The sequence below is a fragment of the Condylura cristata genome, unplaced genomic scaffold (assembly GCF_000260355.1).
Source record: "Condylura cristata isolate star-nosed mole 26May11 unplaced genomic scaffold, ConCri1.0 scaffold00002, whole genome shotgun sequence".
NCBI classification, from domain to species: domain Eukaryota; kingdom Metazoa; phylum Chordata; class Mammalia; order Eulipotyphla; family Talpidae; genus Condylura; species Condylura cristata.
This window is the reverse complement of record NW_004567103.1, coordinates 82,376,184-82,399,338: the sequence shown is the minus strand read 5'-3', so window position 1 is coordinate 82,399,338 and position 23,155 is coordinate 82,376,184. Positions and strand designations below refer to the sequence as shown.

Genomic DNA, 23,155 nt, shown 5'->3' with positions numbered 1-23,155 from the left:
ATCCCAATGGGAAATTAAGCTATAGCCAGAGGCTGAAATAGTGTTAAACCAACCCCAGTCCAGTACATCTCCTTACCTAACAATAAAAGACTGGTTCCCATAGCAACTGTGCCCTGGGGCTTGGTTGGTAGTTCTGTTGCTGGTGCAGGCCACTCTGTTTAGAAATGGGGAGGAGGAGCTGAAGTCAAGCAACAAATGTTGTCTACAAATGTAAAAATGTTAGGTTTTTTCTACTTTCTTTTTTTTTTTTTAAAGATTGATTTATTTGTGCATACAGAACTGGGTACAGGCCAGAGCAGGGGCAGTGAGAGGATCCACCAGAGACAGAGTGGGGAACAGAACAGGCAGATGGTTGAAGTACACTGAGGGGAGCAGCGGGCGGGTCAGGAGAGGTCTGCTGTGCCATGTAGGTCACCTCTGGGGCAGTCAGGGATCAAACTCATGCAAAAGTGGCTTTAGCTTGTTAGTGCTGTGCTTTAACCTGGTGCGCCATGGATAAGGGCCCTTTTGTTAGTTTCTTTTTATGGTCAGCTTTATGTTTGATTGAGTAAACAGATGCTTCCAAATGTTGGCCTGGATTTTGGGTATAGGGAAGGCTATCTAACTCAAGAAAATGAGTCCCTTTCTCCTCTCCTGTGTTAGGGACCAATCTTCCCTCTACCTGTCTGAGTAGCAACTCACAGTCATTATCCAGTAGAAGTATTGAATATCCACCATGAACAACAGACTAGATCCCTTATGGAGATAAATCATCCCAAGGGCACTGTGAAATCCAATACTATGAAAAGCACAAGGGAAAGTTTAATTTATAATGGAAGAACCTAGAAGGTCTCTGTGAGCAAAGGCCACTTTTTGGCTGGGACACTAGGCCTGAAAACCTGAATTTCAGTATACCAATGACACTGTGAAAGGGAAATCCAATGCCATGAAAAGTATAAGGGAAAGCTTAATTTGTAATGCAAGTGCCTAGAAGTTCTTTGTGAGGAAGTGCCACTTATGCTGAGAACAGAGATAGAAGTTAGAAAATGAGCATTCAAGGCAGAAGAGCAAATCCAAAAGTAAGTGAAACAGGGTGCATTCTGGGACTGAACAGCCACAGTGAGGCACAGTCAAGGAGAGAGAGGCAGGGCCAGTAGATGTGGCTTCATAGCCTAGGCAGTGATTCTATCCCAAAGGCAATGGAAATGCATTAAAGGATTTCAAACACAGTTGCTAAACAGAAAAGAGCTCATGGCAGTTCAAACTAAGCAAGCAATGGCAGGCAAGGTGAAGAGAAGATTCACTGAAAGATCTGAGATAATTATTTATGTGGAATTGACAAGCCTCTGTGACAGGGTTAAAGGCATGGAAAAGAGCATGTGAGGCTGACTCACTGCAATTAATAAGGAAAAAAATGCAAACACTCTTAAGTAAATAAAAAGATAACCTACCAGCCTCACCAGTGAAATGGAAATTAAAACACACAGCAATTCCATTTGTCACTTAGTAAATAAGCATCCTACAAACTTAAAACACAGTAATAATAAGACAATGAAGAAACAGAAATTTTCTTACACTGATGATAGAATGTAAAATGGTACAATTTCTGTAGAGGAGAATTTGGCAATATCTAGCAAAATTACATATGTACTTGCCCTTTGCAACAGGTATCCTATTTTTATCCCAAGGAAACACCAACGAAAATGGGGAGAAAATATCTTTACACAAAATTATTCCTCACAGCACTATTTATTTATAATAGCAAAAGACTAATAAAAAAAATACGAACATCCATCAACAGAGATTTAGTTGAATCAACTATGGGATATACAGCGAAATGCTACATAGTTGTAAAAAGAAATAAAGGCCATCTCTAATATTAATATGGAGTAAACTTTCTTTTTTTTAGAGTCTACTTCCATTCCTTTATTTTAACATCAAGGAAATTTTTGTTAAAGATATATTCATACAGAACTGGGATATAGGCCAAAGGCACAGAGACCATTAGAAGATTCACCAGAGACAGAGTGGGAAGCAAAACAGACAGATCGACCAAGTACACTGCTGAGGGGAGAAGCAGATGAGACAGGAGAGGTCTGCTGTGCCATGTGGGTCACCTCCCTGGCTGGGGATTGAACTCATGCTGCAGTAGCTGAAGTTATAGCTTCATAGTGCTGCACGTCAACCTGTAGTGCTATCAGGGAGGGCCAATACGGCATAATCTTAAGGATGTTGTTAAGAAAGAAGGTGCAAAGTACAAAGATGTAAAAAAGAGCAATTTTGTGTAAAAATAGATTTGTTTATTTATATTTGCTTATATTTTCCAGAAGAAATATAAATATACAAGCAACTAAAGGAAAAAGACAGATAAACTGGACATCATCAAAATGGAAATCTTTTGTCCTTTAAAGAACACTAATGAAGTAAAAATACAACCCACAGAATGGGAGAAAATGTTTGCAAATCATATATTAAGAAAGAATTTAAATCTACAACATTTAAAATGCTCTTTCAACTCAACCAAAAAATGACTAATAATCCATTGTTTAAATGAACAAGTGAATAGCTATCTTTCCAAGAAAAAACACATATAGCCAATAAGCACAAGAAAAGAAGCCCAATAAATATCATTTGTCATCAAGGCAATGCAAATTAATGAGCTGAAAATCCACAATAAGATGCTATTTTATATACCAAGAATGGATATAGTAAAAAAGCTAGATAATAACAAGTGTTGGCAAGAATGTGGAGACAAAGGAAGCCCCATACACTACTAGAATGTAAAAATATGCTGGTCACTTTAGAAAACAGTCAGACAGTTATTCAAAAGGTTAAACAGTTATTTAAGAATAAGGAGAAAAACAGGGCAGGTGTCCTAATTGCTGTTTTGTCCCAACTTCTGTGACCAGCCGCAAGAAAGAAAGACAGGAGATGGAAAGGCTGAACAAATAAAGTTTTAATGCTCATGGACAGCAACTAAGGCAGAACTCCAGAGGGTGGTCTGCAGCTACTGCCAACCCAATAACGGGAAAAGTGTCTTTTATATAGATTCTAGGTTCACATTCCAAAGGGGTGACTCATCGCTGTGTCCCTGATGCTAGGCCCAGTTCCTCCCACCTGTATCTCCCGGATGCTAGGTCCAGTTAATTATCAAACTTGGATGTGAGGCCCAGGTCGTTATCACCTTCAGCTAGTCCCATCCTGAATGCAAGGTCAGTTTATTACCACCTTATCAAGCTTGGATGCAAGGCTCAATTCTTTGCCACCCTAATTCAGTCCTTGCCAGTAAATCTTTGGTCACTCCCAACAATTGCTAATTAGGGGAACTTCCTATAACATCCGTTCACTTTTTTGAAAACTGATCTTTAAAAGGAAAGAATCAGTTGTCTGCCTTTCATGTGAAAACTATTTCAGATGCAATCTCAACCATGGGGTGTTTTGTGTTTTTGTTTGTTTGTTTGTTTGTTTTTAATGCCCTAGTCAGTGAAAGGGAAAGTTACTGAGACTCCCAGCAAGGGAACCAGGTGGATGTGGCTGCATTTCTGCAGCAGTTGACTGTGCCAGGTGAGGACAAGCATCACACTTGCCCTGGTCATGTTGTGAAGTTGTATTTAAACACTCTCATTCCACCCGGTGGGCACAGCACCAAGTGCCAGGTGGATAGTCTGAGTGTGGCCAGCCTCAACCCAGTGGCCTGCAAAATTTAGACATTGCGGGTCAGGCAGGATGTCCTCCTTTGTTGGATTTTGACTTTTTATACCCTCCATTGTGTCACTGGACTTGACTTCAAAAGGGTGGCTAGCCTATTAGAACCTTCTCAAATACCTGCAACTCTTAGTCCCCTTGCTGAAGAGAAAGCTACTGTGATCCTTGTTGACCTCACTTAATATCACATTCACAAGCCAACACTGGGATCAGAGTCTCCAGCAGGACACACAGTGGGGGCCCTATGGCAGAACTACGGCTGGTCCCTCCTCCAGGGGCATATCCTCTCCGCCTTCTAGGCAGCAGCCTTATAGCCTCTGGGGAGCTCTCCTTAACCCAGGGCCAGGGGTACAGGAACCTACAAATGGGTGCAGACATCGGGCTCAGATACAAGCCTCATAGCAGTCAGTATCACTATAACAAGCAGTGCATGGACAAGAGGTTCCAGGGGTCACCACAAGGCCCCGCCTCATGGACACTAACAGTCCTCTTGAAAGTTATCTTAGAAATTTGCCTCACCAAGAGGTGAAATCTAATTCTTCTCCCCTTGAATCAAAGGAAGTTGTTGGTAACCAGTAGGTCTTGGCAGCAGGCCCTCAGAGGGCAGACCAGGAAAAACAGTTAACACTTTCCCCTTGTTCCCTGAACGCTCTGTGTGGAGCCTTCTGAGCAGGTGTGGCTCCACCTGCCTTGTGCCCCTTCCTCTCTACTGGGCTTCGGAATGCAAACTTCCTGGTGGAAGCAGTCAGGTTAGAACTTGAGATAAAGATAATTTTGAGACAGTGGCCACATTGAGGTTGATGAAGTTCCCAAAAAAAGAATTCTGGGTCTTGACAACTGCTGGGTGAGGACCAAGCCTAAGGAGGCTGACACCTTGGGTTGATCTGCCTGAGAGAACAAGCCCAGATATACTCAAACCTCCCCTGTTGGCCCTCCTTAGTGGCACAACAGATTAGGACGCAGCACTGCAAGCTGGAAGCAGCCGCTTCACTGAAAGTTCAATCCCCGGCCAGGGAGCTGACCCACATAGCATGGCAGACTTCTCCTGAACCACCCACTGCTCCCCCTCAGCAGTATACGTCATAGATCTGCCTGTTCTGCTCCCTGCTCTGCCTCTGGTGAATCCTCTCATGGTCCCTGCACCTCTGGCCTGTACCCCAGTTCTGTATGCATAAATAAACAAAATCTTTTTAAAAAAAAACTTCAACCAGGATCAACCTGAAACTTCTATCACATTGTAATCAAAGCAATAGTAGTATAATCTAGTGCAGACAGGAGGAAAAGCATCTCTTCTTTGGGAAAGTTTAGAGCATCTCCCAAGAAATTCTGAGTAAACCTGCTCCCCCATCTATACTTCCATAGTCAATAAGACCTTCTGGGGCACTGGCTCAGGTAGTCCCCATACAGGCTGACCAGTTACCAGCTAGATCCTTGTTCTGTTCACAATGTAACTAATGCTACCTCACACCACACACACAAAGTAATCCTACATGGTTTGAAGAACTAGATATGAAAAGCAAGTTTACTGTTTATGGAAAAAAATATTATAAGAGAGGGCCTTCCCTGATGGCGTAGTGGGCTAGGGCACAGCACTAAGAAGCTAAAGCCACTGCTGCATGAATTCAATCCCCACCTGCCCCGGAGGTGACCACATGGCGCGGCAGACCTCTCCTGACCCACCTGCTGCTCCCCTCAGCAGTGTACTTCCTTGATCTGCCTGTTCTGCTCCCCGCTCTGTCTCTGGTGAAGCCTCTCGCCGCCACCCCTGAGCCTCTGGCCTGTAGCCCAGTTCTGTATGCACAAATAAATAAATCTCAAAAAAAATATATTATAACAGAAACTCTCCAGGACCAAGAATAGTGTAAAATGGAGGCAGTAAGTATGGAGAGAGGGTTAGAGCGGGAGGGAGATGTGAGAACCAAATGGAAAGGAGCACATGGCACAAGTGTGGACTACAGGTGTTCTGAGGGTGGGTGCACTCTCGCACCACCTTCATGGGGAGAGGTGGGGAGAAGTCTACACTTCCATTGTGTGAACAGTACTGTAAACCAATGTTATCTTGATAAAAATTATTAAAAAATAAAACATATACACCATGGAATATTAGCACTCAAAAAAGATAAACTCATGCCATCTGTAGCAACATGGATGGAGCTAGAAGGGATCATGCTTAGTGAAATGAGCCAAAAAGGAAAGAAAAAGTTCTGTATGCATAAATAAATCTTTTTTTTTTAAATTGTTTTATGTATTTATGCAAGAACTGGGGTATAGTCCAGATGTACAGGAGGGTGAAAAGATTCACCAGAGACAGAGTAGGGAGTAGAACAGGCAGACCCACTGAAATACACTGCTGAGGGGAGCAGCAGGTGAGACAGGAGAGGACTGCTGTGCCATGTGGGTCAGCTCCTTGCCGGGGACTCAAACTCGTGCAGCAGTGGCTACCGATAGCTTCACAGTGCTGAGACTCAACCCCTTGCAGCACCAAGGAAGTCCAGTTCCTTTTTTATTTTTTTTTAATTTACTGATGATTTTCTATTGTTTTTTAAAGTTGTGATAATTCTTCTAAAAACAATAAGCCAAAAAGTGTTCCTTGTATGAGTCCCCTCAGGAGGTACCCAGAATGGTCAAATTCATGGAGAAGGTAGAGGGGTGGCCACAGGGGGAGTATTCGGGAGGGGGTGTCAGTGTTAATGGGTGCAGTTTCAAAAAATCTGCAGATGGGTGGTGGCAATGGCAGCACAACTGTAAAGGTGCATTTAACGTCACAGAACTGTACGCATTAAAATGGTTAGGCAATGTTATTGTTTCATCTAAACAATTTAAAAAGACCTATAGTCCATAATCTTTTGAGTTGTGAAAGATTCAGCGAGTAGTTCTGCTTTTCCAAATAAAATTTTTTTTATGGCTTATAATTCCTCCACCTAAAAGCTTCTAACCATATAGTTACCCGATGAGCAACCTGCAGAAGGTTCACCAATGTGTCATAGATAGCAAGTAATCTCTGACCTCGAGGTTCTGTGACTTTTCCCATCGGTTTCCCAGTTAATGGACACAAAGACTGTTCCAAGATGCTGAATATGTATAGAAAGAGGGCATCTCAGACATACAAGTGACTGCTTCCCAGTGCTTCCAGTGCAGAGCCATGGTCAACCCCCATCTTCACCCTGAAATGGTCACTTTTCCTGGTCTGATTCTGCCACCCATCTTTTCTGAGGGTAGTGGAGACTTCAGCAATTCCCTGGGGTTTCTTCCACAGTCCCTTCCTATCCATCTTCCTACAGAAGCAACACCCCCAATCCCCACAACAGTCCACCATAACTGCAGGTGAACAGAAAAGGCTAAAAGGAGGGGGAGACAGAAGAAATCAGGGTCCCCAGAAGCCAGGCTTTGTGTGTTCTCTGCTTACAGAAAGGCATTTGACATTTCAGGGATTAGTATCCTATTTTATCTGTTCACCACAGACTAATATGTCCACAAAAAATAACACTTTTTCCCTTGCTGAGATAAAATTTGAATTATGTACTTCATCTACTCACTCAAATCTAAAAATATTTGCTGAGCCTTTTATACATGCCAGATACTGGAGCAGGAGGCTGACATTCAATGATGAGCAAGACTCAAGAACACCTGCAAAGAACTCAGACCTGATGGGGGATGGAGACAAGCAAACAGGCAGTGTTAACACAATCACAACTCCTTACACAGGGCTTGGGACTATCAGGCGCTGGTGGGAGGGGGAAGGCGACATGCACCTGGCGCCCTCAGCATAAAGCACTTAGTTGGGGACTGAGCTCATCTGCTCAGCCCACCTCCAAATGGCTTGCCTATATTGCTGTCACTGCTGATACACAGGAATTTTCCTTACACATCTGAAGTTACTTAGGTATTTTCATATACTCTTTACTGCATTTTTTTTAAAGATTTATTTATTCATACAGAACGGGGGTACAGGCCAGAGATGCGGAGGGTGAGAGGATTCACCAGGAACAGAGTGGGGAGCAGAACAGGCAGATTAACGAAGTACACTGCTGAGGGGAGCAGCGGGCGGGTGGATCTCCTCGGGGCAGGCGGGATCGAACTCATGCAGAATTGGATTAAGCTTCTTAGTGCAGTGCTTTAACCCACTGCGCCATCATGGAAGAGCCACTCTTTACTGCATTTTAAGTGTACTATTACTTGCTTCAGCACAGTTGCTCATCCTTAGCACCACATTCGGAACTATTGTAGAGCTACCCTTGCCTTGGTTGTTCGGCAGCTTCCCTGACTTCTACCCACTAGATGCCAGCAGCACTCCCATTCATTCCCCAGTGGTGATAACCCAAAATGTTTCCAGAGAAGTACCAGAGTCTTCATGGAGAAAGAACAGCTCCCAGTTAAAAACAACCATGTTGTTACTCACCGATTTGAGGAGTCCCTAAGGCCTCTAAATGTTTCCCCTTTTGAATGTCAAGATATGCATCTCTCCTGAGGGGTCGTCAGGGCCTTTGGATTCCAACCTGCCCTAGCTGTGCTTCCTAAAGCAGTGAGTAGTGTTCAGGGGTGAGTAAGCAGGGGGTGGTAGGCAAGGAGGCAAAGCAAAGCACTACTGTCAAAACCTGAAACCACAGATGCTGGTCTAAGTATGTACGCCCAGTTCATTAGGACACACATGGTCTTTGGGGGGCCTCAGAATCAGCCTTCACCACAATCTGGTGGCAGCAGAGAACTGGACAGATTATAAAGGACGGAGAGTTTGGAAGACAGAAGACTGACTAATTAATAATGAGCTCTTAAAACAGGCTGGTAATAAGTGATGGCATTCTGATCCAGGAAAGTGGTGGAGTAGGCTGAACGCAGGAGAAAGGCACAAGAGATAGCCAGCAAGTAGAATCTACGTTAACAGGCAGACAGTGGAGGCTATGGGAAAGTACCCAAATTGGCTTCCCAACTTGGTGTAGACTCAAGGGCCAAGGCAAAGGGTGACCTGGGGGGTGGCGGGGTTTGAGCTGGGTCAGAGCTGTGGACTGGCTGGAGGGCAACAAGCAGTGCCCTGTGCTCCTTCTGTAGAAATGGGGATAACACAAACACTTGTGGGACAGATTAAAGGAAACACTGAATGTAACCCAGCATTTGGTGATTTTCCCCCACAGAGCTGCAGAGAGAGCTATCAGGATGAGCAATTTGTGAAGCTAAACAAAAAACTGATCTTGGCATTTTAATTCTCATATAATATGATGGGTACAGTTCAGTTTTGTAGTATATTTACATGGTTATACAACTAGTTCCAGAATTATGTCATCCCTAGTTCCAGAGTTATCATCACCCCAAAAAGCTCCATACCCATCAGCAGCAATTTCCCACTCCACACACACCCCATCCCAAGGCAGCCACTCATCTTTGTCACTAGAGCTCCACATTCTGTACTTTCATATAATCAAGTGACATAATACTGTATTTTGTAGTTTTTTTAAACTGACCATGTTTTCAAGGTTCACCCATGCCATGGCATGTACCTGTACCTCACTTTTTATTGCCAAATAATTTCCCATTCTGTGGATATGACACTTTGTTATCCATTCATTAGTTAATGGACATTTAGATTGTTTCCAATCCACTCTTCAGCTATTATAAATATGCTTAATGAACATTCATGCCCAATTCTCTATATTGACATGTTTTCAACTCTCCATTGTATACCCAGAAGCCACCGGGCCATTATGTGCTTTTGAAGACCTGCCAGGATGTTTTCAAAGCAGCACAGCAACAGTTTTGAACCTTTGATGCTGATGTGTCAAAGTGGTGATCAGAATTCAAGCAGATGACAGCAGAGGGAAGACAGGTCTCAAAGTGAAACCCTTGGGAAATCCTCCTCTTTTATTTGTGAGGGCTTCAAGTTCCTGAGGTGTCACGTGGAATGTGTCACAGCAAGTTGATGTGATGAATGTGAAAATACCTTGACATAAGAAAGTGACATTTTTTCCTAATTTCATAAATATCCACTTGTATTGTTTTAGTAATCTTAGCTTCATACAAAAGGTAATATACACTGTGCTGTAAGTCAGAAAGGGCTTGACTCTGTAGAAGCTGGGCCTTTACATGGAGCTTGCTGAGAAGCTTGGACCAAGATATCCATCTGTCCTTACTGGAAAAAGCTCAGGGAAAAAAACGAACATTCACATCAGGGCTAGTAAAATGCTAATACTTCTGATCAAAAGTGCTTAGTGGGACTCCCTGTTGGCACAGGGTGTCTCAGCACTGTGAAGCTATCCCCAGCCAGAGAGCTAACTCACATGGTGCAGGAGACTTCTCCTGTCCTGCCCACTGCTGTCCTCAGCAATGTACTTCGTCGATCTACCTGTTCTGCTCCCCACTGTCTCTGGTGAATCCTCTCACCCCCTGCACTTCTACGGTGCTAGCCTGCACCCTAGCTCTTGTATGTATAAATATTTTTTGTAAAGTGAGTTGTGGGGCCCTCCCTAGTGGTGCAGGGAGTTAAAGCACAGCACTAAGAAGCTAAAACCACTTCAGCATGAGTTCGATCCCTGCCCCGGAGGTGATCCACATGGCACAGCAGACCTCTCCTGACCCAACCTCTGCTCCCCTCAGCAGTGTATTTCAGTACATCTGCCTGTTCCTCAGTCTGGTGAATCCTCTTACCCCACCAGCACCTCTGATCTGTGTGTGCCCCAGTTCTGTAAGCATAGATAAACCTTAAGATATTTTTAAGTCACCAATATATTTAGGATAAACTACAAAGCAAAAAATATACATATATACATCTTTAAAAATCTTTTGCAATTCACCAATTTTCTACAATGATTACATTTTCTCGTAGCCACAGAAGTAACACAAGTCAAAAAAAAATTAGAAAAACAAAGGTCAAAAAAGCAATGGTCTGCACATTTGTGTCTTCCACTTAGTGTCTCCATTGCCTAGCTACCATATCTTTGACAGGCCACCAAGCAGGATAATAGTAATCCCGCCCCACTCTCTGTATAAAATGGGGATTAAAGCGAGGGTTCCTCTGAAATTATTTCAGGGTCGTTGTGCCAAATTTATTTCCTGTTCTTTGCTTTCCTTCAGTGAGGGTCCTTTGAAACTGTATTTCCAGACTGTTTTCAGTTTGAGGTAAAGGTTAAAGCTGCTGACAGAGGCAGGCACAGCCCAAGCACGCAGGTGCGCTCCTTGGCCAGTTTTGTTAAACAAGCTGCATTCGCATCTTGTACTCTGTGGGGTGGGACTACAGTGGGCATGAAAGGCTCACACAACCCTCACTGGCAGCATGCCTACTGCTTCCTTACTACGCCCACCTACCTGGTGGGCTCTAGGGGTCACTGGCCAGGCACTGTAAAGCAGTTAAAGAGAACCACAGGCTACCCTTCCAGTCCATTGTTCTTCCTCTTGGGAATCTGAAAATTAACTTCTGGGTGTAAACGAATGAAGCCTTGAGGTTTATTGATTATACTTAACAATTTGGTAAAGTGTATCAGGTTCTGAAAAAAAATTCACTGTAGTCTTTTTTTTTCCCGATTGCAGTCTTTTTTAACACAGATCATGGATCTTTGTCTCAGTAGTTGCGTGGGTTTTGGAGTTAAATAGCTGCTTACTAAAGCAATAAGCCCAATCCACTGACCGTGCTCCCAAAACCACACCTGTGTGAGTAAAACAATCTTGCAGCCTTCCTGAAAGCAAACCAAGCACCTTGGTCTTTTAAATTCCCTGAACATGAAGAATAATCTGGCTTCTCTTCAATTGTCAGGGTGAGCAAAAAGTTTGTCAGCACAAGGTCTGAAAACGGGGACATAGCCCAAAAGGCTGAAGAACCTTTACTGACTTCTGGTGTCCCTGGCAGGTCCAGCTGGTACATCCACAAAGCAAGGCCAGCATGCTGTCACTGAAACACAGCTGAAATGCATGAACACAGAACTCCAACGAAGGCAGATGGTTGTGGGTAAATGTTAATTAATATTAAATGACACCAGATGATCACAAGTTAACTGATATAAGGGACAGAATAAGAGAGAGGAAAAAAAAAAAAAAAAACAAGGGCAGTAACTATAAAGCCCAAGTTTCTTGTCTGGGGATTCGACATCATTTCCTGCAGTAAGAACATGTCTAAGAAAGGATTACTGCAGCGACAGGGTGAAGCAGTGTGTTGTCAGTCTCAGCTCCTGTTTGGACAAACGTGAACCAGAGGGACTGAAACCAGCCGTTGGCTCCAATCCCGTCTTCTCCATGTCTTCATTCACCTGCATCGGTTCTGTAGGTTGAGTACCAATGTGGATTTCTCCACTTCTCTCCCACACCTCTCTCCTGCAAAAAGCTCCTCCACAGTCAAACTCAAGTATCCCCTTTAACCGCAATATCTACCAAATTCCAAACTTCCTAATCTCTAAATTCAGCACTTCTAAATCTAACAATCCATATCTTGCCAGAATAAAATTCTATTCAAATGGGTGACATTGCCATCCTCATTAATGTCTGACAGATTTCTGCTTTTGTTACAATTATTCGCCACCCAAAATGACCTTCTCCTTGTCCTGTGCTCATCTAAATCCTATCTCTGTCCTGAATCAAATTATACTTCCTAAATACTTATACAACAATTAATATTGCTATTATCTTATCTTGTGTATAATCTTTAATTTAATTCATAGTACGTTCCTATCACAGAAAAGCAGATTGTCAGTTTCTTAAAAAACTACACATAAGGATTTCCCTGGTGGCACAGGGGTTAAAGATACAGTGCTATCAAGCTAGCAGAGGCCACTGAAGCACGATTTTGATTCCTAGCCAGTGAGCTAGCCTACATGTGCAACAGACCTCTCCTGTCTCACTTGCTGCTCCCCTCAGCAGTGTATTTCAGTCAATCTGCCTGCGTCCCACTCTGTCTCTGGGGAATCCTCTACCTCCTGCACCTGTGGCCTGTACTGCAATTCTTGTATGCATAAATAAATAAATCTTTTTTTAAAAAGCCTCCTACGAAGCCTTTCTTGTATAAGTCAAATTTGAGACAAATCTTATCATGTATTTATGGGGTTCTCTTTTTATTCTATATAAAACTTTAAGAAAGCATCTACTAATTCAGATCATTTTCTAAAACTGAAAAAGTAATTCTGGTGTGATAAAACCAGAGTCAAGGGTTACTGAACATATTCCGTTAAAATACCTTTAATTACCCAGTCAAGATAGATCACACACGTTACCTGCACTTACAGTAAGGAATTCTGAGTGATTCCTATTTCTGGATTGTTGTTAACTATCACATACCAGTATGTGCTATAACCCCAGTCTTCATCAGCCTCAATTTATTTTCCATTTACAGAACAATACTCATGGCAGCAGACTAAATTACAAGTAAACCAAAAATTTTTTAAAAAATTTTATTGCTTTACAAGCCAGCAACACAAATTAAAATATTGTTAAGTATGACACTTATAAATTCTCACATGGAGTTATGAGACCCAAACGTGCTCCACTTAAAATGCAATTGTTGAAACTGAAATTCACAATTCCTGCCAAGAATTTTAATGTTCTACAGCAGATCAATACTTAGAAGCAAAGAAAACTACCACCAAACTTACTGCATAGTCTAATCACATAGTAATCACATTTACCTAGGCAGTACTACTACTGCTCACTTTAGATGACTGTCCTAGCTACTTTGAAGACCCTCACACATATTTTCTGTCTACAAACTCTTCTGCAGAAAGAGCTGCCAAGAAATTTATTCTAAAATCCAATGTCTCAATTCTATGTCCTTCTTCTTGATCGAAAAGATAAGTCTGTCCTTAATTGAGCCTAATAACAGTTCTTGTGGCAATGTCAAATATCCCTCCATGCAAATAGGAAGCCCAAACTAGTACAAGGTGTGAAAAGGTGATACTGCAAAATAATTCTGATTATATTGGAAATGTTAGCACCTTCTATTCCGCTATCTCCAGAGCACTTGACTAAGTCACCATTTTAATAAATTCAGTTCAATAGTACTTCCTGAAAATGGAAAGAGGGAAGAGTGTCAACAGATTAACATGACTTAAACCAAAATTATAAATCTAAAACTCAACTGTTAGGATAGCCATCAACAGTTTTAGAAATTGCATATTCTTAAAAACAAACACAAAAACCCACCAAATCAGCTGATTTTTCTTAACCCCAAACTGTATCTTTCCTCCAGACAAAGCACAGCATTTTTTCATGAAGAACATACTAGTCAGGATATTGCTAATTAACTCGACTGGGTTGCTTTATATTCCCAGACCAAACGGTCTAGCCAGCTGCTAGGAAAAAGCTTTCATAGCTTAGAATATCAAGATGTGCGTGAAGACAATTTTTAATTGCTGCAGTTGCAGAAAGTTAAGGCAACATCAGATAACAGAGGTGTTTTAAAACAGTAAGCCCCACTTCCCACCTTGTAAATAGAGCCAAGTAAGATAATACTAAACCCCCTACTACAAAATCTCCCCCAAAATAATATGTCGAATGTGACTTTGCAGTTTAATTTTTTATATTTTGGTGGCAGTGAGAGAGAATCCTAGGGTTATAACTTCCTTGTAAAATATTTCAACATCTGATTTACTCACAAGACAAAATTAGGAAGGAAAATAAGAAATAAGTAGTCCTTTGCTTGGCAACCATCCCTTGTATTTTTATACTGTAATCAGGTTATACCTGGATATGGTGGCTAATTCGGATATACAAAACATCAAGGATAGCTCTGGAAGAATCACAAACAAGACAATAAACTCCCACTCAACATATCAACAGCATCAGGGTAAGCATGAAAAAGACTTTACCGAGAGATTGACATTTACACTTTTGACAGAACTGAAATACATTAAAATACAGAACAAATTCACTGAACAAAAGAAAATCTGTCCTTGTAAACACTATTCTTTTGCCCTCCCCAAGTGTTTCAATTCTGATACTTACACCACACAACAGGTTAAGAAAATAAAGCGCGCGGTGTTTAGCAATGGGCGTCCTAACTACCGTGAGAGGCACTGTGCTCACACTCACTGGCAACCCCTGGGGGCAGCAACGCCAGGTACAGGGAAAGCCTATTTCTCTACGCAAGCTGCTGCTGTCTCCTTATTGAAGCCCCGGATGGACAGATCATAGACCACCTCCTCTACTTTCTTCACGTCATACTTCAAGCCATCATAGCGCTTCCTCAGAGAGTCGTTTTTCAAGTTGAGAAGGCGGAAACCAGAATCCAGCTCATTGATGAAGGTGGAGATGTGAAGGGGCCGAGAGTAGTCTCCAGCAGTCACACTGTTGACAGACAGCCTAGACTACACAGGAAAAAGAACAGAGCTCCTCTTTAGCATGTCTTCCTCCAAATTATGACTTTTCCATAAAGTCCTTCATAATTACACTTTGACAACTGCTTAGTATTACTTGACTTACTTAATAACTGAAGTAATCACTCCCGCTATTTTGGAATTTCTGTGATCTACAATTTTTTCAAAAATAACAGTGATACTACAGTAAACACCTTTATAACAACTTTTTTTCAACTTTATATTTATTTCTACAGGGCAATTTCACAGGTGACAAATTATGGGACAGAGGTTAAGAACAACTTATACAGTTATGTAGTTAAACTGTTCTCCAACAATTATATTAATTAGCAGTTACTCAGAACATGATGTTGAAGAAAGGGATTTTACCATCTTTAAAAATGTACATTAAGGCCCTCCCTGGTGGCGCAGCGGGTTAAAGCACAGCACTAAGAAGCTAAAGCCACTTCAGCATGAGTTTGATCCCCGCCCAGTGAGGTGATCCACATGGCACAGCAGACCTCTCCTGACCTGCCCGCTGCTCCCATCAGCAGTGTACTTCATCAATTGGCCTGTTCTGCTACCTACTCTATCTCTGGTGAATCCTCTCACTGCCCCTGCACCGCTGGCTTGTACCCCAGTTCTGTATACATAAATAAATCTTTAAAAAAAAATGTACATTAAGGGCCCTCCGAGTTGGCGCAATGGGTAAGGACGCAACGCAGCACTGCAGGCTGGCTGCAGCCGCTTCAGTGCAGGTTCGATCCCCAGCCCCAGAGGTGATCCACATGGCATGGCAGACCTCTCCTGGCCCACTGCTCCCCTCAGCAATGTACTTCATTGACCTGCCTGTTCTGCTTCCCACTGTCTCTGGTGAATCCTCTCACTGCCTCTGTACCTCTGACTGTATCCCAACTTTGTATTCATAAATGAATAAATAAATCTTTTTTAAAAAATGTACATAAATCTCAGCACTATAAGCTATCAGCAGCCACTACAGCATGAGTTCAATCCCCAGCCAGGGAACTAATCCACACAGCATAGACCTCTCCTGTCTCACCTACTGCTCCCCTCAGCAGTGTATATTTCAGTAGATCTGCCTGTTCTGCTACCCACTCTCTTTCTGGTAAATCCTCTTCACCCCCCAACACCTCTGGCCTACACCCTTACTCTCGTAAGCACAAATAAAATAAAGTCTTAAAAATAAATAAAAAATTACATTCCGTACACATCATCTGCACTGTCATTATTCTGATAGCCAACAAAACATGCCCACATACAGTTCAGTCATTAACTATGTGGAGACTTAGAAATGACTTAGAAAAGAACAGCACCCTAGAATGTTAACATGCATCTGAAAAACTGATAGTGATCAGAAAAAAAAGCAAAGAGCAGATAACTGAGCTTCTTACCAATTCACTAGCAAGAATTAGAACTCCTGAGAGATAATCTTCAACATCCAAATGAAATCCTTTCTCCCGATCTGGCTCAACTGAAATATACATCAGTGTAAAAATAAGGTTATGGTATGAATGCAATTTAAGCCTAAAAATATAAAGCTTTATACACACAAGTAAAATTTCCCTCACAATTGAAAGAAGATAAATCTTTTAAAACCGTGTTAATGTACTGCCATATCTTTCATAATAACAAGTCACTGTGAATTTTTTTGGCTCCTAACAAAGTTCAATTTTTCCGGCTCCTAACAAAGTTCAATTTTTCTTTCCATTCTTTTCTCAAAAAGCAATACCATCAAGAAAGGTACCTAGTTTTGTCAGAGATTATCTTTGTTTTTAGAATATGCATGCTGAAGCATTTAAGAGAAAAACCATACTATCTGAAAATGACTTTCAAATGGTTCACATTGTATGGAACACATACCAAGATGAAGCCGAGGTCATACATTATTGAGTGCTGAATAAAAGTAGGGTATAAACTTGTTTACTGTGTCTGTGAACTTTTCTATCATCTTAAAACTGTATTTCAATATCTTGTTTATCTTAATTATGCTCACTGAGGTAACACTGGGTAATAACTAACTTAAAATTTAAAAGAATAAAGCATACCCAAAGTGAAGCTGTACTCCCAAAACATATTTTACACCACAATTTACTCATAAAAACTTTTTCATGAATGTACAAATTGAGTTTAAAAAAAAAAAAAAGAAACTCAAGCACAAAGAGCAAGCAAAGCACATTTTAATTTTTGTACTTTCAACTGATTTTCCCTTTAGTTCCACTTTATTTTAATAAGCAGAAAATACTAGCATTAGTCCTCCCACCAAAAGTTAAGCTCCTATGCCCGATTCTGCTAATCAACAGCAATGAAGACACTCACTGCCAAGAATTTCTGTAACTGCTTCTCGTGTCACTAGTGTTTCTGATTCCAAGTACACAACAAATGCTGCCAAGAAGACCAAGCGCTGCAACACAAATCTCCAGTGCTCATGAAATCTGCAGGGAAAGAAGAACGCTAGGGTGAGGGGTTAGTGGCTCTAAGAAAGAAAAGCTGACTACAGTCACGTTCAAACATTTTGGAAATGGAATCCTTTTTCAAACAAAATCTTACATGAAACCACTACAAGACAAATAAGAATATATCTAAATACATTAGATAGATGTAGTATACATTTTGCAAGTTCAGATGCATAACATTTACTTTAAAAAGTATTAGCAATTCTGATAACTACAAAAACTTAGAAGCAAAGATTATTAAGACAGATAAAAGCAATTGATAAGAGCAATCGTGCTTCAGAATTTAGCTGACAAAACCAATGAGAAATAATTCTGAGGAAAAATACTTTGAGGAGAATTAAAATTTACACAGATGAGAACTTAAATTAAAACTTTGAATTAAAATTAAAACTTAGACTGAGAACTGTCACTGCACATCACCCTCAATATAACATCCCTGCATTTAGAATTGAGTGCAGGATACCCAGAAACTTTATTCATACATGTAAACAACAACCGCCAGTCACCAAACTCATGGACTAAAAACCTCAGAACACTGCAATTAAACTGAGCTAGAAGTCTAAAAAAAAAAAAAGAAGTTTTACAACCTCTGTTTATACTATGCCTGTTTTCAAATTATGTCAACAAATTTAAAAAAAGTCTGAACACAATGCAGGTGAAACAAAATCTGAGGATTAAATCAGCCAGAAGGCAGCCAAGACGTGATCAGCAAGCTACATGGCTCTGAAGACCCTGCCGCATATGGTATCAGTTCTCTACACTTCAGTTACTACTGTACTAGCGATCAGCAAACCTTTTCCAAAAAGGGCCAAATAGGAAACGTTTTAGTCTTTGCAGGTCACTTTCAGTCTTTGTCATATGTTCTTAAACATGGATATTTCTCTTCTTTTAACCCTTAAATTTTTTCTTGTAAAGTTATACTGTCCAATTCCCCATATACATATCTGATCCATTACTGCTCCATCTTTATCTTAAAAGAACACTTTTTAAAAACAGAAAGTAAAAGTCAAAAAATTCTACATTTTTATTTATTCCTCAATACTCAGGCACAGTTATTCCCAGTTTAACATTTGTGAAGATAATAATCATTTTATAATTACATCTCATAATTAAGACTGGCAATTTTTCTTGCCTATTATATATTAAAAAATGATGTTTATTAACATTAAGGGTGATTCAATGAGATAGGACATCAGCTTTTTTTTTTTTTTACCAATCCTTTTTTAATTTTACAATGTCACAAGGAACTGGGACATACTCAAAAGATTTTCTGCATTTTGACCTTTACACAGCAGATATTTCCTTCGTTACTTTTTCAATGCAAAAATTACACTTGTTACTTAAGAAAATTTTGAAAAGCAGTAAGAAAAAAATTACCAATTATGTCACCACCGAATTACCTACCTACATTAAAAGTTTTGATTCTGGGCCTTCCCCTGGTGGCACAACTGGTTACAAGTGCAGCACTATAAAGCTACCCACAGCCACTGCAGCACAGGTTCAATCCCTGGCCATCAAGGTGACCCACGTGATGTGCAGACCTCTCCTGTCCGCTCAGCAGTGTAATTTGTAGATCCACCTGTTCTGCTCCCCACTGTCTCTGGTGAATCCTCTCACTCTCCGCCCCCACACCTTTGGCCTGTACCCCAGTTCTGTATGTATAAATAAACAAAAATTTTTTAAAGTTTGATTCTTTTCCTTTTTGTTTTGTCTTCTACATAATTTTTTAACCTAGTTTTAGCTAAGAAATCATTCAACACAAATCATTTTTCTCCTTTTTAAGTTAACATTATAAAATAATGCTTCTTTTCTTACAAACCTGTAATACTGTTCAGCAGGGAATTTGGTCTTCAAAGATGTTAGATGTGTTTTTACTGTACCAAAATGTTCTCGAGCTTTCAAACACCTCTTTGGAACTGAGCACAAAAAGAGAATCAAATGTAATCATGAAAGACAATTTTCAAATACAATTCTTCCTTAATAACGTATGCAGTATACCTGAAATATATCAACTTAAAATAAAAATCTCATGAGCAAATATGGGAACACAATTCTTCAACATGGCTTTCAAAATATGGTCTCTAATATTTCTATTAACCAACACTGAAAAATAAACTAGCTTGCTTAAAAGAAAAAATGTTAGAAAACATGTCATAAGCTGTCATAAATAACCTAAACATAAGGGGGGCTGGGTACCCAATATTATTCTGATTCTATCTTCAAAAAATGTCTAAAATCGGGGACCTCCCTGGTGGCACAGTGCGCTGGAGTGCAGCACTGCAAAGCTGGCCATGGCCGCCTCAGAGCGACTTCCATCTCCCCCGCGCTGGAGGTGATCCACAGGCACAGCAGACCTCTACTGACCACACACTGCTCCCCTCAGCAGTGCACTTCGTCAATCTGCCTGCTCTGCTCCCCTCTCTGTCTCTAGAAATTCTCTCACAGCTCCTGCACCTCTGGCCTGTACCCCAGTTCTGCATGAATAAATAAAGAAAATCTTTTAAAAAAAAAATGCCTAAAAATGGACTGCTTCTAGCTTCCATCTTTGGTGAGAAAGAGGCTTTACCAATTATTCTCAATCAGGCCAACAACTCCATATTGAAAAAATAAATGACTTGCATTTGACATCTCTTAATTATTAGATCAGTTTTTACCCAAAAATAACTTTCAACTCTTTTTCATTGTATTGCCTCTATCTCACATCTTGAATGAAGGGCGAATGTCTGAATTTATCCTATTTGATCTCCATTCAAGAGACAGACTATAAACATACTTAGAACACTTTAACCTAGACATTTGTATGTATAAGTGCAAACTGAGCCAGATTGACTCAATGAAAGACTGGCAACACTTTAACAAAGCCTTTTGTAGCCTTTTGTATCTATAAATACAAACTAAATTAGACTCCTTCAGTGAAAAGATGGATTTAAAAAGAACCTAATAAAAGTTGCTAGTTACACAAATTATTAAACTACTGCATTATCATCAGTAAAATTCCATAGAAAATAATTCTACTTAAATTACACTATCTGAAAGTAGAAAAATCAACCAAAAGTTACATAATACTATAAAACAATACAATGATCAACTGGTCTGCATCTCCAATTTTTACTCACCATAAAGCATGAGACATTTTTTCATAATAAAATGATACATTTGGGCCCTCCCTGGTGGCCCAAAGGGTTAAAGCACAACCCTATGACGCTATCAGCAGCTACTTCAGCATGAATCCAATCCCTGGCCAGATGTGGCAGACCTCTCCTGACCAGCCTGATGCTCCCCTCAGCAGTGTAACTCAGTCCCTCTGCCTGTTCTGCTCTCCACTCTGTCTCTGGTGAATTCCCTCACCCACCTGCACCTCCAGCTTGTACCCCAGTTCTATATGCATAAATAATCTTTAAAAAATAAATAAAATAAAATAAAAATGAGAAATCATTAAGTCAGATAAAAACTTCAAAATTAAAACAAAGAACTTACTGTCTTGAAATCCAGCACCCTGATGGACTCCTTGGAGTAAAGTTAAAATCTCTCGAGCTGTTTGTTCTAAACTCTGAACAACTTTTCGAATTTCCTAAAATGAAAGTACCAGACACATTCAACCTAGTTATTATCATAGACACATTCAACCTAGTTATTATCATAGCTCTGAATCAAATATACTTGATAGCACAATTAACCTACGACACCTAGGTTCAAAACACTAACAGTCTTTACAGAGATTGAATTGATACACAACATATCCAGGTCTGCTCTGTCTCCCCTGTTGCTCACCTCAGCACTGTATTTGGTTCAATCACCAGTTCTGTTCCCCACTCAATCTAGGCTGAATCCTCTTACCCCCTGTACCTCTGGCCTGTACCCAGTTCTTGGATGCAGAGATAAATATATACAGGTCTGAATCCTGACTTTCCTACTTACTTCCTGTGAGAGACCTTCAGGAAGGCACTAAATAAAAAACGTTAAGACTTCTCTTTCCAGTACCCTTTAAAGAATAAAGGCCACTCATTCACCCTTCAATCCAACGGCATAAAAACTCAAGATGAAGTATCTGAATATAATGTATAAATTTAAAAATTAAATGCATTTTTTCATTCATTCCTTTAACAATGCACATTTATGTGCTTAAACATTGTTTAAATACTGGCCACCCAGCAGACAGTACTTTCCTTCTTGCAATTTTGAGTCAATGGAGGACAGACCTCTACAAAATCCTGACAGTACATAGTTCTTTTAAATGTTAATGTCCTACTAGAAAACATTTAGACTGTTAGGTCAGGGAGATGTATAAAGAGAGAAAAAACAGCATTTCAGGAAAAGCCAAACAATATACTCAAAATTCCCGAGTCAGGAAACTATCTGGGCAACTGGAGACGCGAATGGAAGGCAAAGTGAACTTCATATACAACAGAAAATAACGTAAAGTGACGCTGGAAAGCGACAAAGAGACGCTGGAAAGCGACAAAGAGATCAGACGTCAAGTCTGAAAATTTTAATCCTTTTTAGAATGAAATACCATGAGAGGTCGCACGTGCTTTTAAGACACCAACAATACACGAAAGGCGCATGGGTTGAGTCCCAAGTGCTAATCCAGACTTCGACAGCAACAAAAACTGAAGACTGGCAAGCAAAGGCAAGTAGGTATTGCCAAGGAGCATAACCCAAATACAGGGACTCAGTCACGGCAGCAAACTCGGGAGCAGAGAGAGGAAGCCCCTAAACTGAATCCAGCAGGAAACAATTCACCCCCGCAGGCCCCCATTGCTAGAGCCAGAACCTCCAAAAGGGCCCGGGGAGGTGGCCCAGCTAGGAAAGGAAAAGGCAAGGGGGCGGGGAGAGGAGAGGCTTGCCTCTCGGATGTCCTGCTCGGCAGCCAGAAAGCCCTGCAGCTCCACGAAGATCTCGCTCACAGACATGGCGCCGGCTTCACAGCAATCCGAGCGAGCGATGAGGGCTGCCAGCGAAGTGCGCTCCAGCGACAGACAGCGTAGTCGATCGCAACGCCCGCCACCGCCGCCTTGTCCACCGGGTCCTTCGCTATGGCCGTCGCTGGGGTCCTCCGATGTCCGTGGCGCGCAGCAAACCGGCCTGTCCGCCGCACTGCCTAAGGTGCTGCCCGCAGCTTCCCACGCTGAGGCGCGCGCCTGAGGGGCGGGGCCTTGTGTGGAGCTTTTTGGACAGGCATCGCCCGAGACAGTCTGTGCAGGGGCCCTAGGAGCACGTGGGTGAAGAGGCCGGGGCGAGCTAGGAGTTTGCGCGACTTGGCGCGGCTATTATGATGTGTTTTATACAACGGCAACGCGCGGCTGAGTGAGGCGTGGGGCAATGCTTCTTTACCAACTACGCTTTAATAGCTGGATGCATTTGTAGGAGGCTGTGGAGAGAATCCAGTCTTTGTGTAAAGATGGGGGGGGGGCGCCAAGCCGTTTGTATTTGCAAAAGATAAACGGTAAAAGTATGAGATTGTGAATGGAATAAAAATTTTTGTACCCTTTTTGTTACTTTTTTTAATTAAGTTAAATTTTAAGGGTGTACTACTGTGAGAAGTTTTTAATCTCCATTCAGCTTCTTAAGCTCTTTCTTGAAGCAAGCGCTATAGCTATTGCTTGCTCCTTATATCCACCTTTATAAATACCTGTGTGTGCGCGCGCAAAGGATGCGCCTCCCAAATGATATTAAAGGATTGTGTACATCATCTCAGTGACAATGTCTGGGTTGTGCTGGACATAACTCTAAAAC

The 23,155-nt window shown here is 41.2% G+C and overlaps 1 protein-coding gene across 1 annotated transcript; it reads right to left on the bottom strand.

Moving 5' to 3' along the window:
• Positions 1-13,039: 13,039 nt before the first annotated feature.
• Positions 13,040-22,458, bottom strand: TSN (translin). Its single transcript, XM_004674732.2, has 6 exons — positions 22,267-22,458; positions 20,897-20,990; positions 19,239-19,335; positions 17,283-17,398; positions 16,358-16,437; positions 13,040-14,957 (listed from the first exon to the last, which is right to left on the bottom strand). Exons 1-6 carry the CDS (start codon positions 22,330-22,332, stop codon positions 14,724-14,726), a joined length of 687 nt encoding a protein of 228 aa, XP_004674789.1. The 5' UTR covers positions 22,333-22,458; the 3' UTR covers positions 13,040-14,723.
• Positions 22,459-23,155: the final 697 nt, after the last annotated feature.

Coding starts and splice junctions, on each gene's coding strand:
- TSN (XM_004674732.2), bottom strand. CDS start 22,332: ATGTCTGTGAGCGAGATCTTCGTGGAGCTGCAGGGCTTTCTGGCTGCC. Junction 20,991..22,266: donor CCGAGCAGGACATCCGAGAG/GCAAGCCTCTCC, acceptor CTTTCATTTTAG/GAAATTCGAAAAGTTGTTCA. Junction 17,399..19,238: donor CCTGCTGAACAGTATTACAG/GTTTGTAAGAAA, acceptor CTTTCCCTGCAG/ATTTCATGAGCACTGGAGAT.